Source organism: Gorilla gorilla, chromosome 7 (genome assembly GCF_029281585.2).
Source record: "Gorilla gorilla gorilla isolate KB3781 chromosome 7, NHGRI_mGorGor1-v2.1_pri, whole genome shotgun sequence".
Lineage (NCBI taxonomy): Eukaryota > Metazoa > Chordata > Mammalia > Primates > Hominidae > Gorilla > Gorilla gorilla.
In genome coordinates this window covers 21,285,560-21,305,025 of record NC_073231.2, presented here as the reverse complement: position 1 = coordinate 21,305,025, position 19,466 = coordinate 21,285,560, and the positions used below count along the sequence as shown (strand labels likewise).

General features: G+C 34.6%; 1 protein-coding gene across 7 annotated transcripts in view; it reads right to left on the bottom strand.

Moving 5' to 3' along the window:
- Positions 1-19,466, bottom strand: part of MICU3 (mitochondrial calcium uptake family member 3) — a 121,914-nt gene that overhangs the window by 21,935 nt on the left and 80,513 nt on the right. For 5 of the 7 annotated variants that reach the window (XM_063709073.1, XM_063709075.1, XM_063709074.1 and 2 more), the window contains 4 exons: positions 13,288-13,396; positions 11,183-11,340; positions 8,997-9,065; positions 5,127-7,477 (listed from right to left, as the gene is read on the bottom strand). In XM_063709073.1, the coding sequence (XP_063565143.1) occupies positions 8,997-9,065; positions 11,183-11,340; positions 13,288-13,396 (336 nt within the window). In that variant the 3' untranslated portion in view covers positions 5,127-7,477. Of the gene's footprint in view, positions 1-5,126; positions 7,478-8,996; positions 9,066-11,182; positions 11,341-13,287; positions 13,397-19,466 lie in introns of those variants that run through there. The other 2 variants (XR_010134923.1, XR_010134924.1) reach the window with 1 other exon arrangement.

The window sequence follows — 19,466 nt, the reverse complement described above, 5'->3', positions numbered from 1 at the left end:
AGCTTTTAAAACCTCACATATCTGGGAGCAAAAAGACATACGTTAATTTGCTAATCAGTCAAATAACAAAAATAAAAGGCAACAAATATCTCTATCTGAATTACTAACATACATCTTTATGTGGCAATTTATCACTATGAGAAACTGAATTAGTAGCATAATCTATTTAGTATTTCCTTTTGCTTAATTTACTTCTCAGTCCAAATAGTAAAGGATACTTTCCATAGACTGAATCTTTGTAAATTTTAGAAAAAACATATTTAAGTTGACAAATGAAGGCTGACATTTGGCTATGCTTTAATAGGCTGAACAACAAGCAAATCCTATTGCTTTATTTGTTCATTTTGCAATACGTCTTGACATCACCTTCTCCTCTTTCTTAAATTTGCCTACTTAGCAGGGCACAATGTAGTTTTGATGTGCAATCTGATTTCAAAAGAATCTTTGTGACAGCTAATCTTCTGTACACTCACTGTAATTAAATATTACAGCACAAATGGTACATAAGATACTCACTTACTTGAGAAACTCTTAGCACCAAAGAGCAATAACATAAAAAAGTATAGATTTTCAGGGTGCTTTTCATAGATTTTTCAGCTTAAATATTTAACTCTTATAGCACCTAGAGCTTGCAAAAGCATGATATAGCATACACTCAAAATATCTTTACTGTCTTTTATTCTGTCCTAAACTCTCATTTTACCTCAGTTTAAAATCTGCTAGCAGACTAATGTGCTTACCTTTAAGCTACTTGCTTCATTCCTAAAAAATACGCATATAGGAAATGCCATACTGAATTAGATTAATCATCAAGTTCATTTGTCTCTGATGGTAAATGTGACCAGAATATACTGTGTCAGAGAGTGTAGCTGCCATCTTTACCTTTTTTAACCGAGTAACTGATTCCCGCTGATGTTCCTTTTTCAATTCTTTCCTTCTGCAGTCCTACCATCCAAACCTAAACTGTGTGGTAGTTCCACAAATTTACAATCACCGTAATACTTTCATTTTTTCTTCAAACCATCTCTTCCCACTTCAAGAAGTAGTCTAACTCTAGATTTGGTGAATAAATTCACCGAATACATAGCCTTCATGATTTATTCCCACTTTTACCAGACTGAGATCCTAAGTGTTAAAAATGTGCTTTTCTTAAAAAGTAAACATACCCATGCTAACAATACTCTAATAGTTCAATAACAGCTCATTAAATATAACCACGCCCCCATCTTCAAAGATAACCATCCTTAAGTTCCTTGTGGGTACTTCCAGATATATTAGAACTATGTGTAACTATGGAGTTAAATATGTTGTTTTGGATGCCGATTTTTCCTCACTCCCTCTTGAAACCATACTATAATGACAGGAAAGGAATTTTTTTTTCAATATAGGTTTCTTTCTCAAGGACAGGAAAACTGGAAGAGAGTACAGAGACAAAATTTTTAAATCTCAGAAACATAAGGTAATAAACTCATAGACCATAGAGAACTTAAATGCCTGCAATACGGAGACACCTTGAAAGTGGCAGACTCACCCCACAGAGTTCCTCAAAGGCTTAAGTGAAGGATTCAGGTACCTCTCAAGGTTGTACTATAAGAAGGAATGATTGAAACTGTTTAGGAAGAATTTACATTACAGGCTCCTCCCTGCCTGAAACTCATCCCCCTGGATCTCCCCTTCCAAACACATCAGCAGAAAACCCTTCAGTGGTCAAATCAGAGAGATGTTTTTTTTTGTTTTTTTTTTTTTTTGAGATGGAGTCTTGCTCTGTTACCCAGGCTAAGTGCAGTGGCAAAATCTCAGCTTACTGCAACCTCCACCTCCCAGGTTCAAGTGATTCTCCTGCCTCAGCCTCCCGAGTAGCTGGGACTACAGGCGTGCACCACTATACCTGGCTAGTTTTTGTATTTTCAGTAGAGATGGGGTTTCACCATCTCGGTCAGGCTGGTCTTGAACTCCTGACTCGTGATCCACCCGCCTCAGCGTCCCAAAGTACTGGGATTACAGGTGTGAGCCATCGTGCCTGGCCACCAGAGAGGTGTTATATGCACAAGGAGAAGAGAGGATTGAAGTTGGGGGTAACATACTGAAGAAAGGGGCTTCAAGATTTCTTTCTCACACTCAACTTTGAACAAAATAGCAGCCAACCTTTAAACTGCCAGGCAGGCGAAATCTGGCCAGCCAAAGAGAAAAGACCTATACATACTGATAGTCAAGATTCCTCGTATGAAAAGCCCCAGCTACAACAGCAAATAATAAAATCCATCAGTCAAAAGCTCATCTCAGCCACACAGAGATTCAAATTTCTTTGTAAATATGAACATATACCAAAGGATTGCCAGATATTTGAGAAATACCTCTAATATGAGAAACCCAAAATACAAATGGGAAAAAAAGAAATAAGGCAATGAAGGGGGCACAAGAAAACTTTAAAGAAACTGAAATAATCAGAGAGAATAAAAGATAATAGATGAAACAAGAATGGGAGAAAATAAAAAAGGAAAACTCAAGAAAAAAGAATATGATGAAATTTAAAAAAAACCCTCAAGAATGCAGATAGAAGACTAAGAGGAAATCTTTAAAAGGTACAATAAAAAGACAAAGACATGAACAGTGGAAAAGAAAGATTACAGGCTGAGTACAGAAGATTCATTATCTGAATAATAGAAATACCAGGAAAACTGAGCAGAGAAAACAAGAGGGCAAGAAGTTCTCAAATAAATAATTACATTTTTTTTCCAGAAATGAATGCCATGAGTTTTTAGGTTGAAAAGACTGTTGAGTGCTCAGCACAAACATCAAGCAAAAGACCTTTATCAAGGTACATTAATTTGAAATTTTGGAATAGTAGGGGCAAAGGGAAGATTCTACTAAGTCCTAGAAAGAAGAGAAAAAGGTAATGGATCAGAATATAGCATCTGATTTCTTGGGAACAAACTGGAAGCTGGAAGACAGTGGGGCAATGCTTTCAGAATTCTGAGGGAAAAGGTATACCATACTCTAGTTCTATCCCTGGACGAGCCGTTACCCAAGTAGGAGGGTACAATAAAGGCGTTTTCAGCATACGAGATCTCAAAATTTACTTACTGTGCAACTTTCTCAGGAAATATGGAGGTTTATGCTCCATTCCAAAAAATAAAAGATAAGAAACAGGATGACCTAGGAGATAGAGAGGGTTAAATACAATCTTGAAGAGAGAGAGAGGGGAGATCCTAGAATAACACCTCTGGGCCAGGCCTAGAGGACAACCATTCTAGATGGGACAGTAGGATGGAAAGCTCCAGCAGGCATTTCTAACATAACAAAACCTTACCTATTACCTTATATATTTAAATATATTAACCATGCATGTATAGTTCTGGTCACCAGTCTGGGAGAAGTTAATTATAACTAAATATATAGTTCTGGTCACCAGTCTGGGAGAAGTTAATTATAACTAAATAAAAGGTAGACAAACAAGCAAACTGAAAAGGAGAAAATTAACAACTCTAGGGAAAGTAAGAAGATGTATAAGGAAGCAAATATAATAACTGAAGATGACATAATAATTAACTCAGGTTATACTGTATACTGAAAGGATAGTGGAGGGGAAACATGTCTGTGTGTCTTGGAGGGGGACTTGAGTAAGGGAGACAAATCCTTCTTTTCCATTGTAGGAAGTCAATAAATAGTTAACAAGCTAAAAATAAGACCAATCAAAAATGTTGATATAAACATATTATCTTGAAATATGAAGGTAGATACCAAAAGAAACTGCCAAAAGATTTGAAAGTGATTGCCTCTGAGAAGCACAACAGAGGGATGGTGGTTTTTTTTTTTTTTTAAAGACTTTAGAGTTGTCTTTTAAAGATATATGCATATAACTTTAATAAAACTAAAACATAGTTCTATGCAATCAAAGTATATTCTAAACACAAACTAGTACAGTACACATTCTTTCATACCTTACTATGCTCCCATTAAAATATTTTACAGATCATGTCATATAAACATAAGTGGATCTCCTACTTTTTTCAGTTATTATTTTAATAGTTATATAGTATTTCATTGAATAAATCTATTTATTGACATGCAAATTTACTAACCCATGTATTGGGATATGATAGTCCCACAAGTAAAACTGTGAGATATTTCTCTATTGCCCTCCAAAGATGCTGCCCCCAAACTTACAGCTCACCAGCGACATTCGAGAGTTCTGAATTGCCCCCCACGCTCAATACTATACATTATATAACTATCCTTTCAATGTGCAAGGTGAAAAGATATGTTGTCATTTTAACTTGCACTTCTTTACATTTATTTTTCCAAAAACTGTCTACTCAGTCCATTAAAAAAAAATCTATCCGCATTCAGATCCCTCTCCATTCTCTTATCTTTTCTATTCTATTTTTCGTAAGTACACCTCTCTCTCTTCACAGTGTTGGACAAAATTTATCTTTCCCAGAAAACTTTCTCTGTGCATATAGTCACAATTATAGGTATATTCCTCCATTTTTAAGATGTGTGCCAAAAATACTGATTATGCTGTATAGAGAACTACAAATAAAGTATTTCACAGAATCTAAGATGCAAAATTGCAAGGTGTACCATTATTTTATGAACTACTAAGAAATTAAAAATGCTACCAATTTTTTACAAACCACAGTGATTTCTTATCACTTACAATTTTTATTACACTTTCTGAATATTATGGAATTCATATTTTTATATCTTTTGGAAGTAAAAGCACTATATTTTAAAAAGTGTTAATTTACTATATGGCTATAAGTAGTAGGATAATAACTAGTGTATTTTGAAACATTTCTAGGTGTTACCTTAGTAAGATGATACCTACAAAATTAATACTCCATTAAGTCACATAGAAACTTTCTGAAAAGTTTTCCAGTACCAATGACCATAGTTCTATAATTTAGGAATTCCTACAATTTACTTTGAGAAGCCTTATAGCTCTGTGAGTTACCTACCCACAAAGGTGTTGATGAGATAAATGTCATTAGCATGTGTTGCCACAGAAGAGGGAATAAAATCAAAAGAGGTTTAGTAACCCATAAAGATTTCCAAAGTTTGAAGGTTACATTTTCAGAAAGTCATTATTAGTCCACAGATACATATAAAAGCCAAGTACAATGTTTCTTGATTCAAGGGCAGAAATATTTATTTTAAGATAATGTAAGAATGTAAGACAGGTTGCTTTGCAATTTATAATAAGAACAGTAAGTTGGAACTTAAGCTAAATAAATTGCTTATTATGAAATGATTCTGAGAAGTATCATAAACTGTTTATCATGTATGCTTTCTGTAAAAAGTTTAATATGAATTTTATGTATAACTTAATTTTTCCAAAGAACAGTTTATAGAAGGAAACACTGACAATAACAGCATACATGTAGTCAGTACATTATTATTTTCAAACCACTAGCAAATTTTAAATTGATATAAGTAACAATTCAGTGAGATATTTTTATCTCTCATTTTATAGATGATAAAATTCAAGAGTGATAATATGATGGAAATCACTGTAATTTACTTTCTTTTCTATTTTATCAGAACATTTATTTATTCACATTTTAATATTATGTTGCAGCCTTACAAATGTTTTCATCCACTCACTCTGATAAGCAATAAAGAATAAAATAAAGATTGCATATGTACAATGGTATTCCTCCTTGGGAAAATGACAGAATTATAAAGGATTTCAATGGGCTAATTTAATTTTTCATCTATATTTGCAGGATTTGCCATGTACGCAACATAGTATAACTTATAGTCAAGGATTAAAGGAAACTGCATTTTTTTCAATTACTTTAGGTACCAAATCATATTAAGAACATTCAGTGTAAGGTAAAATAGACCTGAGGTATGTTATATGAGTGGGTAGGCATTTTCATTTAGTCAGTCAATTAAATCAACTTTCAAAGCAAGTGAAATTATATTCTTATACTATATGGGATCCTTGAACTTATGAATAATATATTTTAAAACTACTGTCATAAATAATACTAGATAAACAATGTAAAAAGTCTAACATACAAAATCAATGCTAAGAGTAACATTTTCTTGGAAATAACATTACTTTTATAAATAAGCTGATGCAGATCAATTTCACATTTAATAACTTATAAAAACAAAGTCAGTGTTTTCTAGTTTCATATGCAAAAGCAAAGTAATAGTTGGAGTGTATGTAACCTACATTAAATATGTCTTAGGAAGATAAATGAACTTATCTTCCATATGCAATATGTAAATACGTTAATTCAGATTAATTGTTCTATTTTTGTGTAGTATCTTTGTATAAACTAAGCATTTTTAATTGAACAGATTTCTATTAAGTATTATCAAATTGTTTCTCTATGTACAAATCTAATTTTGTTGTGATTCAACAGAAAGTTTTTATTTTCCCTTCTAAGACATATTCTTTTGAAATAATAAATTATATTTAAATTATTATTACTGGCTGTTTAGCATCACTTTTCAAGTGGTCCTTTTGCAAGAAACAAAAATATTAGCTTCTACTTAATATATACATCAGTCTTATAAACCATTTTATATTAGTCTTTTACAATACTCATTTGATGCTAGACATACATTAACAATATGCAGTAAGTTACAGAGTGTAAGACGTTATTTTTACTAGTGTTATTAACGTGTACCACCTATGATCAGGAGCAGCTTCATGTTTAAGAAGATAATGACAATGACAATGATTACTGTTACAACAACTACCACTGCTTCTACTATCAACACATGACTTTTTGGGGGAGGAAAATTCTACACTTTAAATATCTTTACTGTATACATAAAACAATAACAGACATTCTGTTCACTTTGGCAAATAAACAACAATTTTTAAAAACTTTATACAAGTCAAACAACATACGTTAATTAAGTACTTTTAAAAGTTAAAAGTACACGTAAACAATTGTTTTATATAGTAGCTTAATTTCTATTTGTTTTCAAAATTATCTCAGTGTAATTAAAAACTGGGCAAATAACAGGAATTTAATTCTAAGGGTATTATAAATCTCAAGCAATATTCATCTCTGAAAATAAGTTCACAGTCCAAAATCAAAGAAAATGCGATGTTCATTTTTAGGCGATCAACATTCCATGAGTCATAAATTATTTTGAAATGAGGAAAATTTCTAATGAATAAATAAATAAATAATATTGAAAGTACATTCATATGTAGTCACTGGAAGTATCTATATACTTCTGAAGGGAATGAAAAAGTGCAGAGAGTTCAGCAAATCAAGGCAAAGCTCAACTTGATTTTATATATATAACATTTGTAGTAACAAGATGCATTTTATCTGTTTTATGTTTAAGAATTCAGTTCCAGAAAAAATATCAATTTCATAGCATTCACCTTTTCCTTCATTCTCTACTTCTTCTGACCTCAGACCTGCTTCCATTCTCAAAATTTTGCTTCTTGTTATTTGTCACACAGATAGTAATCCTTTAAACTTTGTTTTAGGAGTATCTAATTAAAAAAAATAATAACAAAAGCAATATTTATTTAGGATATAATTCTGAGGTGATAGTGTTAATCAAATATTCTTATAATAATATGAAACATAAGGAATTCAATAAAAACACCCCACATAAAATATAGGACACAAAGACTTAAAAGCTGAGTGTTTTGTTTAGTAATCTGTGCAATCCTCAATCTTAGGCTTAGAGAAAGGTAGCCACTTCCAGGTATGGCTCTATGCACTATTACTTAGAATCAGTGGTGCCAGTGTGATACTACAAGTCGGTCGGGAACACTACCTGTGTGGACATACCAGACAATGGTCCTCCTTTTTTTTCAATGTTTAGTTTAAGAATTTATAAGGCAGTTTAAAATTTCTTAAAATGGAGATTAGGAAGACCTGACTTCTTTTGTTAACTCAGCTACAATGGTTACCACCTCAGACAAATAAGTAAGCCTGCTTGCCTCTAAACATTTTAGATGAGTATTTCCCAAAATGGGTTCCATAAAACACTAGATCTCAAACCTAATTTGTAAAATGCTGAATACTGCCATTTCCTTTTGGCAAGACAAAATGCATAGTAGCATATTACAATCTAATAAACTCTATGGGGAAGAAACTTATTTAACCAGTTTTATTATGATATTTCTTAAACTTGACTAAGCAACTTTTTTTTTTAAGTATGCATTGATGTGCTGAGGAACCACTTTGGGAAACACCTCTATCTATCTATCTATCTATCTATCTATCTATCTATCTATCTATCTATGCTTCAAGCTTGAGAAAAACAGCAAGAAACATATACATGAATATACTTGCAAGCATTTTTAAACCAACAATAAAATCTCCATTGCAGAAATCTAACTAATAAAAACCCACAACTGACCAAAATTTTATCGCTACAGTTGACTTTTGAAAGAAAAAAGAAAAAAGCAAACCCCTCGCTTGGAGATTAGAAACAAGTTTGACACATTTCTTTGGGTTATAAATAATAAAAATGTGATAAGGAATAATAAGTTATAATAAATAGGAAGTAATAAATGAATAAGATAGAATGAAGCTTAAATTCTGGTTTTCCACTGACTAGCAAGTTATCCTATGCAAGTTACTTGTTAAACATTGATTTCTCTCTGTTGTTAAATGGGATATCTGTGAGAATTAAATGAGATACTACCTGTGGAAGAACACTTAATATAGTGCCAGACAACTAAAATAACTAAACAAATAAGCTGTTATTTTCTGTGGATGCTCAGAATCATGATCCTAAAAAACAGTAACAAATATTCTTTGGGTGCTAATTATCCTATATTATAAAAGTCCAATTTTGATTTATTACATTGTCTGCTCACATACAAAACTTCAGGTTTAACGTAAAATTTTTCAATCAAGATACTCTAATGACTTAAAAATTAAAAATAAATTAGATAATTCTATTTCTTTCAGCTATTTTCTAAATGTTATAACAGAAAAATAAATTATGATCCCTATTGTTACTGAACAAATTTAGACAAATAGAAGCTAACATACTTATCTGCTGTGAAGTTCTTTCTTCAGGCAGGATTTGAAAGTGGGGTACTTCTGGACTGTTTTATAACCCTGTAAAACAGAAGAGCAACGTGTGCAAATGTACAGATACACAAATACAGCGTGATTTCACTTACATGTGGAATCTAAAAAGTCAAACTCATAGAAGTGGAGAGTAGAATGTTAGTTACCAGAGGCTGGAAGGCTGGGGGACTGGGGAGGAAAGGGGGAAGCTGACCAAAGGATACAAAGTTCCAATTAGACAGGAAGAATATGATTTTGAGATCTATTGTGCAGTAAGGTGACCATAGTTAGTAATCATGTTTTTCATATTTCAAAAATGCTTTTAAAAAGTACATTTAAAATGTTCTCACAATAAAATGTGAGCTGACAGATTTGTTAATAAGTTTGATATAATCATTCCACTATATATATACCAAAATATCACATTTACCCCATAAATACATATTTGTATGCTATTATTTGTTGATTAAAAATAAAAATTTAAAAAAGTGCAAATGTAAATAAAATGCTGAAGGCCACAGGTATGTAATAAATAAAAATAAAAACATAACACTTCAGAGAGCAATACAGTGTCAAACGTTTCTAGCGTACTTTATGTTTAATTTGATCTTGCTCCTCTAAAATTTTTGAGGCAAAATAAACGATTTTCAATGTATCTTGTTTCAAGTACTTCTGGCATCATCTAAAATGTTAACAACTAACCACCAGGTGGCAGTTAAGTACACAGCATCTTTACTCAAGTAGCTTGGACTTTAAAGTCATTAAAAATCTTTAAAAATACTGTCTCAGATGAATCTTGAGGTTCTGGATATGTAACTTTTTCTCTTTTAAAATGTACAATACTGGCCAGGTACAGTGGCTCATGCCTGTAATCCCAGCACTTGGGAGGCCAAGGCGAGAGGATTACTTGAGGTCACGAGTTTGAGACCATCCTGGCCAACATGGCAAAACCCTGTCTCTCCTAAAAATACAAAAAAATTACCCAGGCACGGTGGTGCACACCTGTAATCCCAGCCACTCAGGAGGCTGAGGCAAGGGAATCTCTTGAACCCGGGAGGCGGAGGTTGCAGTGGGCTGAGATTGCGCCACTGCACTCCAGCCTGGGCAACAGAGCAAGACTCCCATCTCAAAAAAAAAAAAAAAAAAAAAAAAGGATAAAACTTAGGGATATTCTTGCAAGAGGGAAGATTGAATATTCTAGCTCTTAATTTTAACAGAACATTTTCTCTCTTTTTCTATTTGTGGCACATCCATAATATGTTAGATATGTACACATTTATTGATTCATACTATATTTCCAGCTTTAAAACATGTTTCTTGGGGGAAAAAAATCACTGAATTTCTGGTAATTATTTTTTACTGTAAGATTTCGATAAAAAAAATTTTTAACTTATTTTTCATATTAAAAAGTACTGATTATGCAGTAACATAAGAGCATCAAGTTACCTAGAGGAAATCTGTGTCATCTAAAATGAGAAACAGTGGCCAGGTGTGGTGGTTCATTCCTGTAATCTTAGCACTTTGGGAGGTCAAGGCAGGAGGACTGCTTGAGCCCAGGAGTTCAACGTCAGCCTGGGCAACAGAGTGACCTCGTTGCTACTAAAAAAAATTATAAATTAGCCAGGCATGGTGGCATGCACCTATAGTCCCAGCTACTTGGGAGGCTGAGGCAGGAAGCTCACTTGAGCCCAGGAGTTCAAGGCTGCAGTGAGCTGTGATCATGCCACTGCACTCTAGCTTGGGTGGCAGAGTGAGACCCTGTCTCTAAAAGAATAAATAAAATTAAATTAAAATAAAATAAAGTGACAAATAGTGATATTTATTTGCATAGTAACAAGTCCAAAAAGCTAATATGCAGACTAAATTTTTTGAAAATATTTGGCAACATTTTTCTTCCACAAACTAGGATGAAGACATTAGATTAATTGAATATGAAAATAAATTATTATAAGGTCAAACTGATTTCACATTTTTTAAAAAGCATTCTCTTTTATCACCTCAAATTGTTTTTTAAGGGAAGTAAGGCCTATGTTTTTTTCTTTTCAAATAAAGCATTCATGTTTATATCCTTAAGAAATTAAGATAAATTATTTCTCAACTTAGATGGATTGATTTCCCTCAGACTTTAAAAAGGATATCAATAGGTTTAAAATGTGTAGGTTTACCCGGAATCCTCTATGGAGTCTGTCTTTCATAATTCCAATAAATTCTTTATAACTTAATTGATCATCTTTGTCAACATCAAAAATCTTGAAGACAGTGTTCACTAAATGTGGTGAAAATTTGAGTCCAGTAGCTACATAGACGGCACGTTTAAATTCATCTAGATAAATGTTACATAGAAAAAGAATAGACTGTTATTATTTTTATAATATGTGTTAATTACTAGAAAGGTTGTAAAAGAAGTTGTTTTCTAAATGTGAATCATGATCTTATGCAACATGGCCTTCCATTAATCCTGCTGTCTTTTAGGTAATGAACATTTTTGTGGTTTAAATGAAAAGAGCCAAGCAACAGCTGTATCTTAGGTTAATAATGCATTCACATTCGACGAATGTTTAATGAGCACCTACTATCAGTGACAGATACTTTAGAAGTTAGTAAGATGAATAGGTTTTCAAGAAACTTATGGTTCAGATGGGAAATGAGACCCCTGCCCAAATAATCATTACAGGGGCCACACAAAAAGTACCAATAAAGTGCTATGAGAATCTGGAGATGAGTGACCGCTTCTGTGTGTAGTGTGGAGCAGGGAGAAGGGAGACAAAGGCAGTGGTTAGGAAAAGGATGTGATTTTGTCTTTGAGCTGAACACAAAAGGACAATTTCAGCTTATAGAGATGACAGAAATGGCAGATGAGATGACATGAATGAACCAAGGCAGGCGGGAAGGTGGGAGGGCATAAAGCACATTCAGAAAACAGGGAGTCTGGTCTGGGTGGAGCCGGGGACATCTACGATCTCAAGAAACTCTGCACAGGGACTTTGAGGCAGGGAACCAGAACATTCTTCAATAGGCAATTGGAAAACTTAAGAGTTTTCCATTGCAGATGTGTCATAGAAAAGTTAATTTTTTTAAGAAAGATTATTCTGTCAGGTGTGTAGGAAACATCAAAGAGGAAAGCAGCTAGTAGCAGGATTGTCACTTTGGTGGCTACTACAATATTCCTTTTAAGAGGTAATAACCTGAATAAAGATACTTGTGATGGCAAAAAGAGATGGACGTATTTCTAGCACCTGCAAGACAGGTGACGCCATCAATTTTTTTCATTTCCCAGTTCTAAAAAACAAACAACTTTTCTATTCTGAACCCAGTAACCAGATATTGATTTGTTTCTTTGCACGTTGATGAGGTTTATCACAGCAGTAAAGGCTAGTCTGTAGAGGCAGAGTTGCCAAAGGTTTTGGCTTTAAAACACTAAAATGGGTTGAGAATATGCCATATTTGAACATCTAGACTACAGAAAGGGTAAAATATAAAATTTTTCAGGTTTCTCTTATTCAATGAATAAATGAATAAGGCCACATGATGAAATCAGTATCTATGTTTTTGGGAAAGAGAAATTATCATCAGCACTTAGGGACTGCAGTTTGGCTTCTCTCTAGAACATAATAATAATAATAAAAAAGACTGTCCTCTGGGGTTTAAGCTTGTGCATTAACATAGATTATGGCAGAGACAGGTAAAATCACCTTAAAGACAAACAAAGTCCCCATAGGGCAAGAATTTTTAAAAAGGACATGGCCGTGAGGGGAGGGAAGGTGATCACAGCCACAGGATCCTAGGAAAAGGGCTTGGCTTCTTAGTCCACCTACAGCCAAAGACAGCTGGCTCTGAGGACACCAGCACTCGGGATTCTATGACCACTGTATTTATTTGAAAATTATGCAAAACTGATACTCAATTTTACAGGTTAGTTGGTTAATGTAAGTCCATGGCTAAGAGGTGGCTCTGCTGAGAAAATTCCAGTTTCTGAGTCAGCAGGCATTAAATTAGTAAAATAAAACACCATCCTGTGAGAACAGGGCATGACCAGCTGCTTCCTCCATAGGTACACACAAGTCCCTCAATGTCACCCAGTGGCCATGAGGTTTCTTCTCTCATGGCTGTTTTCTGACAAGTACCAGAACTGACTTGTCACTGAAAGTATACACCGGACTTTCACACAAGTTGATGGGTGATATGTCATATTTAATTAATTGGTTGCCAAAATCTACAGAAACAATGTAGTATTACTTCTTGCTTTTAATTTTTGTAGATGATTACTTACCTTGCCCTATAGAACGACTTGCAAAGTTATACATATTCAGGGCTATTGCAAAGTCTTCTAGGTTATTTAAAAACTGGAAAAATGACCTGAATTCATCAAATGTGATGCCCTATATTGGGAAAGGAAATAAAAATACATTTAGTATTGCCAAATTTATTAAAATCAGGATCTACACATAAGAGAAAAAAACAGATTAAGCATTTGCAATGTATCTTGTAAGTAAACATTTCCAGGGCACATTTTGACGTTGTTCTCCAACTGGAATGTAAAATTCACTCAGACTTACTTTCACTGGGTAGTGCTGCCTGCTAGTCACAATAGTGCTGCCTGCTATTAGAATAATAGGTAAAAGTATTTTTTAAACACTGTCGTGTCAGCACAAAATTCCAAAAAAAAGCTCCAATAAAAAAGAAAAAGTTTCAATTTTGAAAATCCTCTCTTTTATGCCTGATTTTTTTTAACCTTGTAAGGTCAATATGATAATAAAGAAACAAAACAGAAAAAAAAGCCATAAAAAAGTTTCCCCTGCACATGTATTCCTCAAATGGAATTCAGCATCATTAGATCATGAATGTCTTTATAATGACAATGCAAAATCAAAGTGCTGACTCCATGTCAACGCAGTGTATTCACACTTGTTCCTGTCACTATAGCACTGCCAGGGCAGTGGCAGGAAGTGCAATGACCTCAGAGGTACAGTTCTGGGTGCCTCCACACTGGGCTGGTGTGGGATAATGTAAAGGATTGGTGGTCAGGGTGGCCTCTTCTGGAATGTCATGTGTATAAACTGCAATTATTGCCACTGCTGTTACTTCAGTTGAATAGCGAAAGTCTTTGAAATAAGTACAATGTATCTTAGAGAATACACATTTGGACAAGAGGAGCTGTATTTAGTTAATGTGTTCTCCTCAGCAAATTAACATAATTAAGAAAGAGAACAGAGAGAAGAGCAGAAGGCCGAGTTGAGGCCTAACAAATTCTTATTTAATACAAGGGTGAGAGGAAGGGACACTAACAAGGCCGTGTTGGAAGGCCAGGGAAAGCCCCACAGGGATCTAGTTTCATATAAGCCAGCTACTGATTAGATCAAATGATTTATTACCCAAACACTCAGCTTTTGGTATATGTTACTTCAATTACAACTCATCTTTTACTTGCAATGGGAGAATCCTTACTGTCTTTTCTCCTCACATTGTTTACTTTCCTTTCCTTATATTGATCATTTATGACCATTCCAATCTTGGATCCTGCTTTGTGACCCTATCCCACCCATCACATTTTCTGTAGAAGGCTGTTTGAATCAGTTAGGAGGACTGCACCACAAAGGGTTTGTTGTGATGTGGAGAGCTTGTTGCCAAAAAAACTGGTCACTGCTGTGGTTCTGCACCAGTTTATGCTGCAACCTGCTGCCATAACAGCAGTGTCTGGGTGACAGGCTACTGTTAGTAGGAGTAAAACACATGAGGATGGAATATTTTTAAATAAAGGGAAAACAAAAATATCAATATATTGGGGGGCAGGCATGAAATTAAGAAATAAATTTAAAAATGACAGACTATGATGTTCAACATCTGAACTTTGAGATTTTTCAACACATGGTTCTCATTTTTGGAAAGAGGTCAAATTCAGAACATACAATCATTCTTTTGTGTAGATTAAACACTTTGTGTTTAGAAATATAAAATTATAAAATAATAAATGGGCCATGTATTTTGATGGAGATAAGTAAAGCAATGTTTCTTAATGGCCAAGAGGGACAGACAGTCAGAGAGGGGCAGACAAAAGGGGTGTGGCCATTTCTTCACTCTACCATCCTCACCCTCAGAATCACTACTGGAATAAACCATCAGGACTTGAATGGAACTTGTCTTAACTGTTAGAAATAAGGTGAAAAGAAGTAGCTTATATGCTAACAAAAAATAAAACAATGATAACTGAAAAGCTGAAAACATCAAAAAATACATGCACTGAGAGTACAGGAATAAACTCAAATATTTATGGTCAACTGACTTTCAATAAGAATGTTGATATGGTTTGGCTCTGTGTCCCCACCCAAATCTCATCTCAAATTGCAATCCCCACGTGTGTCCAGGGAGGGAGGGACCTATAATCCCCCCATGTTGAGGGAGGGAAGTGACTGGATTATGGGGGCAGTTCACCCCATGCTGTTCTCGTGATAGTGAGTGAATTCTCATGAGATCTGATGGTTTTATAAATGGCAGTTTTTCCTGTGTGTTCTCTCTTTCTCTCCTGCCGCTTTGTGATGAAGGTACTTGCTTCTTCTTTGCCTTCCGCCATGATTGTAAGTTTTCTCAGGCCTCCCCAGCCATGTAGAACTGGGTCAATTAAATCTCTTTCCTTTATAAATTACCCAGCCTCAAGCATCTCTTTATAGCAGTGTGAAAGTGAACTAATATAGATGTCAATACCATTTATTGGGGAAGGAATTGTTTCTTCAATAAATGGTGCTATGACAACTGGATATCCACATGCAAAAGAAAGAAGCTAGACCCTAACTTCATACCATTTATAAAAACTAATTCAAAACAGATCAAAGTTCTAAATTTAATAGTTAAAGCTAGTAGACTTACAAAATAACCAGACAAAACTTCATGACCTTGAATTGCCAACAACTGCTTAAATATGACACCAAACACATAAGGAACAAAATAAAAATAGATAAATTAGACTTCATCAAACTAAAAACATGTACATTAAAGAACACTATCAAAATTAGCTGGGTGTGGTAGCATGGGACTGTACTCCTAGCTACTTGAGAAGCTGAGGCAGGAGGATCACTTGAGCCCAGGAGTTTGAGGTCGCAGTGAGTATGATCATGCCACTGCACTCCTGCCTGGGTAACAGAGTGAGACCCTGTCTGTAGAAAAAAAATTAAAGATAAAGAATAAATAAAAATAAAGTGAAAAGACAATCCACAAAACATGAGAAAATAGTTGCAAATAATATATTTGATAAGGCTCTAGAATCCAGTTTATATAAAGAACATGTACAAAGCAGTAACAAAATGATAAACAACCTAATTTAAAAATGGGCAAAGGACTTGAAAAATCATTTCTCCAAAGAAATGGCCAATAAGCATATAAAAAGATGCTGAATATAATTACTCCCCGGGGAAATACAAATCAAAACTACATGTACACATATATTCACAACAGCACTACTCACAACAGCCAAAGACAGAAATCACCCAAATGTCTATGGAAGGATGAATGGATAAACAAATTGTGGTATTTACATAAAATGGACTATTATTATTATTCAGCCATAGCAAAGAATGAAATACTGATACATACTACAATGTGGATGAACCTAAAAAACACTATGAGACCAGGTATGGTGACTCACCCCTGTGATCCCACTACTTTGGGAGGTTGAGGTGGGAGGATCACTTGAAGTCAGGAGTTTGAGATAAGCCTAGGCAAACAAACAAACAAACAAAAAAAACCCTGTCTCTACCCCCCCCCCCCCCACCCAAAAAAAATAGCCAGGTACAGTGGGACATGCCTATAGTCCCAGCTCCCTGGGAGGCTAAGGTGGGAGAATCACTTGAGCCAAGGAGTTCGGGGCTGCAGTGAGCTATGGTTGCACCACTGCACTCCAGCCTGGGTGGCAGAGAAAGACCCCATTTCTTAAAAAAAAGAAATTTAAGTGAATAATAAAAATACTATGAAAGAACCCAAACAAAAAGGTTACATGCTATATGATTCCATTGAAATTAAATATTAGAATAAGTAAATCCACAGAGACAGAAAGCAGAGTGATGGTTGCCAGGGACTGAGGAGAGAAGGAAACGGGAAGGGACTGCATCATAGGTACGGGGCTTACTTTTGGTATGAGGAAAATGGTTTAGAAGTAGAAAGAGGTGGCAGTTGCACAATATTGTGAATTCACTAAATCTCACTGAATTATTCAGTTTAAAACGGTTAATTTTTTGTTATACAAATTTTACCTCAATAAAATAAACGACAAAAGACTAGGAAGAGGAAAAGACTAACTCAAAAAATCCAAACAAATCATTACAATATAGTATTGACTAAATACAAACGGACGTTCAGAAAACATGGTCTTATGAGGCTTTCAAGTGTATATAAGCCATGTTTGTGTTCAGCACAAAATTCATGCTGATCCCATAAATTATGCCACAATATATACTGTTCAAAGTTTATTGGTAACTGATGTAAATGGCAAGTACATAATAACTTTTAGAAATATAAGTGAGTTTAAAAGGTTAGGAGAAATAAATCCAAACTCCAAAATTTACTGGCTGAATGACCTAAGGTAAGCCACTTAAATCTTTCTGAATATCCATTTCCTTAAAGCTTAATAACAATAATTATACTACTTTCTTGTTAACATTTGCATTACATGGCTAGTATGAGAAACCATCTTTCCATCCCTTCTGGTCACTATCTACATTATCTCCTAGATAAGTTTACCTAGTCCCATGGCATTTAAAATTTTTTTAAATTATTTATTTAATATATTCACTTGTTCAAAATTCAAAAGGCCCAAAGATTGTATAGCACAAAATGTCCCTTCCACCCTTAGCCATGTAGTTTCCTTCCTTAGAGGAACCAATTTCTAGTCCTGTGAATCCTTCCAGAGTTAGCATAAGCTTTTTATAGTCTACAAACGGCTCTAAATCATGCCCTTTTCACACTTAGTATATCTTGGAGATAGTTCTACACTAGTAAAGAACTTTTTTGATCTCTCTTCAGCTGCACCTTATTCTATTCTATAGATATATCATGATATATTTGATCAGTGACTTACTGAAAGACATTTACGCCATTTCCAGCCTGTTGCTATTACAAACAACATTATAATTAGTAACCTTGTACCTGTGCCATTTCATCACGAGTGAATAAATCTGTAGGTAAAATTCATAAAACAAAAAAGCTTCAAGTTTTACATTTTAAAACACCATCTATCCATCAATTAACAAGAGTTCAACATAATATATTTGCATACATATACATAAAACATATTTGTTAGGAATTAAGCAAATTATACAGTATGTTAGAATGTGATAATGCTATGGAAACAAAAACAGATTAAGGTAGGAAGGAATAAGGAAAGCCAGGAGAGGGAGTATCATTTATATAATAGGTTATATATTATTCATATAATAGGCTATTATTTATATATTAGATTAGAAAAGGTAGGCATCATTGAGAAATAGCATAACGAGCCATGTGGCTATTAAGGGAAGAACATTCTTGTCAGAGGGGACAACATATACAAAGCCCTAAGACAGAAGATTTGAAAAACAGTAGAGAGTTTCTGTGGTTGGTGCAGAGTGAGTGAGGAAGATCACAATATAGGAAGTGAGGTCAAAGGTAATGAGGGAGCAGTGTGTGTAGGAGCCACTGTAAGGATTCTGGCTTTTACTTTGAGAAGAATGGCAATCTTACTGTGGTATGATCGAAATCACAGTCAAAAGCATTTCCGTGAATTCTAAATGCAGAATAGATTGCAGGGAGGCAAAGCTGGAAGCAGAAGGATGATCTGGGAGGAAATTCCAACACTCCAGGCAAGACAGAATGGTTACTTGGATGGTAGCAGTGGAGGTGGCTAGGAGTGGTTAAATTCTTATACAGGTAGTATCAATAGGATTTGTTGATAGACTGATTGTACGTAGAATGTGAAAAGAGGGAGTCCAAAATTTTGGCCACAAGAACTAAGAAGAACCGAAGTCCTATGAACTGAAACAGGGAAGATGGTTTGCAGAACAAGTTTTATGGAATGACCAGGAGTTCAGGTTTGCAACCATTAAGTCTAAGACATCTATTGGATCTTCAAGTGGAGATGCTGAGTAGGCAGTACATTGCAAAAGCCTGAAATTCAGGGGAGAAGTTTAAGCTGCAGACAATGTGGATATACACTAATGACTACTAATCAGTAGTCCTGACTGCACCCTTGACCGCTAGATTCACATATCCAACTTGCCTGCTTAATTTTTCATTGAGATAACTATTAGGAATCTAAAATATGACTGGTTCCTAATAAAACTCTTGATTCCCTCCTAACCCTAAATTCATCGTTTTGCTTAGCTCAGCAAATGGCATTGTTTCAGCCTGTGGTTCAAGCCAAAGCCCTAGGAGTTCCTGATTCCTTTTTCTCTTATAATGAAATATCCATGAACAGGTACTATCAGC